Source organism: Anarrhichthys ocellatus, unplaced genomic scaffold (assembly GCF_004355925.1).
Source record: "Anarrhichthys ocellatus isolate YVR2014 unplaced genomic scaffold, GSC_Weel_1.0 scaffold6949, whole genome shotgun sequence".
Taxonomy (NCBI): domain Eukaryota; kingdom Metazoa; phylum Chordata; class Actinopteri; order Perciformes; family Anarhichadidae; genus Anarrhichthys; species Anarrhichthys ocellatus.
Window position 1 is genome coordinate 1 of NW_022286923.1, and position 2,568 is coordinate 2,568.

At 49.0% G+C, this 2,568-nt stretch overlaps 1 protein-coding gene across 1 annotated transcript; it reads left to right on the forward strand.

Annotated features, from left to right (window-relative positions):
* Positions 1 to 40: 40 nt before the first annotated feature.
* LOC116380370 (mitogen-activated protein kinase-binding protein 1-like) lies at positions 41 to 2,533 on the forward strand. Its single transcript, XM_031842296.1, has 8 exons — positions 41 to 152; positions 235 to 402; positions 511 to 648; positions 741 to 923; positions 1,013 to 1,173; positions 1,252 to 1,423; positions 1,644 to 1,775; positions 1,960 to 2,533. Exons 1-8 carry the CDS (start codon positions 129 to 131, stop codon positions 2,128 to 2,130), a joined length of 1,149 nt encoding a protein of 382 aa, XP_031698156.1. The 5' UTR covers positions 41 to 128; the 3' UTR covers positions 2,131 to 2,533.
* Positions 2,534 to 2,568: the final 35 nt, after the last annotated feature.

The following is a 2,568-nucleotide window of genomic DNA, read 5'->3' on the forward strand; positions in this document are numbered from 1 at the left end:
TAGCGCCGCGAAGAAGGACCGTATAGCGCCGCGAAGTAGGGCCGTATGGCGCCGCAAAGAAACTCAACAGATTGCAGTAAAGACGTGTTTGTGTTTCAGGAAACCGTTCAGTGCTCTGGCCTTCTCCCATGATGGAAAACACCTGGTCACTGGTGAGGTAGGAGCTGGGTCCCACGCACCTGAGACTGTTGTTGCCTCTAGGTGTGTGTATACCTGAGTGTGTCTGTGTTTCAGAGCGGTCACATGCCCTGTGTGCGGGTGTGGGAGGTGGATGGTGGTCAGGTGGCCGAGGTTCAGTCTCATAAATACGGAGTTTCCTGTGTGGCGTTCTCCACCAACAGCTGCTACATCGTGTCTGTGGGATACCAGCATGACATGACTGTTGGTGTGTGGGACTGGAGGGTGAGGACACACACACACACACACAGCGACACACACACACACATCAGTACCTGTTTTTGTACATCATGATGATATTGAGTCCTTAACTGTCTTTGTGCCTTTGAGCAGAAAGGTGAGATCATCGCCTCCAACAAAGTGTCCAGCAGAGTTTCCTCCATCTCGTTCTCTCAGGACAACAGCTACTTCGTCACTGCGGGAAACCGACACGTCAAGTTCTGGTACCTGGACGCCTCCAAAGAGAGACGGGTACCCATCATCTCGTCAGCCAATCACTGCTCGCCTACACTCTCGTCAGCCAATCGGTAGTCTGAACTAACTGTTTTTCATCCCATATTCAGGTGAACAGCACGGTGCCTCTGATTGGTCGGTCAGGGTTGCTAGGAGACCATAAGAACAGTGTGTTCAGCGGGGTGGCGTGCGGGCGTGGCCTCGTGGCGTCCAGCACCTACTCCATCACCAGCTCAGGTCTGCTGTGTCTGTTCAACAGCAGCCGACACCTGGAGGCCTGGGTCAACCTGAAGGTCAGTGAGGGACACAGGAAAGTTCACCCGAACCAAGTAAAGTAAATAAAAGCTCGTTGCTATTTAGACTATGTTGTTGTCGTTGACAGACGTCGGCGGCGAGCTGTCTGGCGGTCAGCGAGGACTTCATCTTCTGTGGTTGTGCTGACGGAGTCATCAGAGTGTTCAGTCCATCCAACCTGCAGTACATCACCACTCTGCACCACCCTCACCGCCTGGGGGTCGACCTCACGCAGAGTGTACAGCACAGGTACAAGTACTACCAACACACTGGGTAAATTATTGGGAGAACACCTGGTGAATACCTGTGTCTCTTGTTACCTGCCAGTCTTGGCGCTCGGTACCCTGACACAATGGCCGTGACCTTTGACCCCGCCGCCCGTCATCTGACGAGTGTGTACAACGACCACAGTGTTTACGTTTGGGACGTCAACGATGTGAAGAGCGCCTGGAAGCTCTACTCTGCTCTGTACCACAGCAGCTGTGTGTGGAGCGTCGAGGTACGTCTGCAAATACTACTAGATGTACTTCAGTAATAGTACATATACTTAACATACTGCTGGGAATACTTCATTCATTATCAAAATACTTCAATATTTACTTCACTACTAGATATACTTCAGATATTATAGAAATTCTTCAAATATTACAGGAAATACTTGAATCATGATATAAACACTTCAGATTGTAGATACTAGTACATGTATACTTTGTCCTCAGGTGTATCCAGAGCTGTCCGATGTGTCTCAGGCGTGTCTTCCTCCGTCCTCTTTCCTCACCTGTTCCTCTGATAACACCATCAGACTGTGGCACACCGACCCCCCCACCGGACACGGAAACCTCTACAGCGACGTAAGACCAGCTAGAGAACTAGTATCCAAGAGTAAAAGTATACCAGTGTACGAGGGTAGGAGCGTACGAGAGTAGTATACGAGAGTAGAAGTATACAAGTATTTGAGTGTACTAATGAGGCTCAGGACCAAACCACAGAGCTCGTAGACGTCCTCTCATGAATAACTTCCTGTTTGTGTTTCAGGACCTGCAGAGGATTCTGTATGTGGGGGAGAACACGCAGCACCTGCAGGCCGAGGGGGAGAAGGGGGGGGAGGCCGCCGGGGCTGATGGGAAAGCTGGCGTCAGAGTCCTGAGCATCAGTCCTGATGGACAACACCTGGCAGCCGGAGACCGCTGTGGAAACCTGCGGTGAGAAACACGTGATGGCGGCGTGGTGATGGCGGCGTGGTGATGGCGGCGTGGTGATGGCGAATAACAACTGATCAGGGCTCTGTAGTTATTATTGATCTCTGCTGCCCTCTGCTGGACAACACCTCTAGTTCTACACATATTAACCTTTAAGCCTCACATGGACATTTGGGCTTTTTCATTGTTAAAGTTTCGGCTGTTTAAATGTTAAACATTTATAATTAGGTCTATAATAAACTATGTAGCCAAATAAAGATAAAACTACAAAAATGTCCCCATTAAAACAAAATGTTTGATCCCACGACCATTACAGCATCAAACAATTTATTTTGACATTTGACGTGCTTTTTCTCATAATCAATACTGTTCTATATACTATATTATACATAGTTAACTGTGTGTGTGTGTGTGTGTGTGTGTGTGTGTGTGTGTGTGTGTGTGT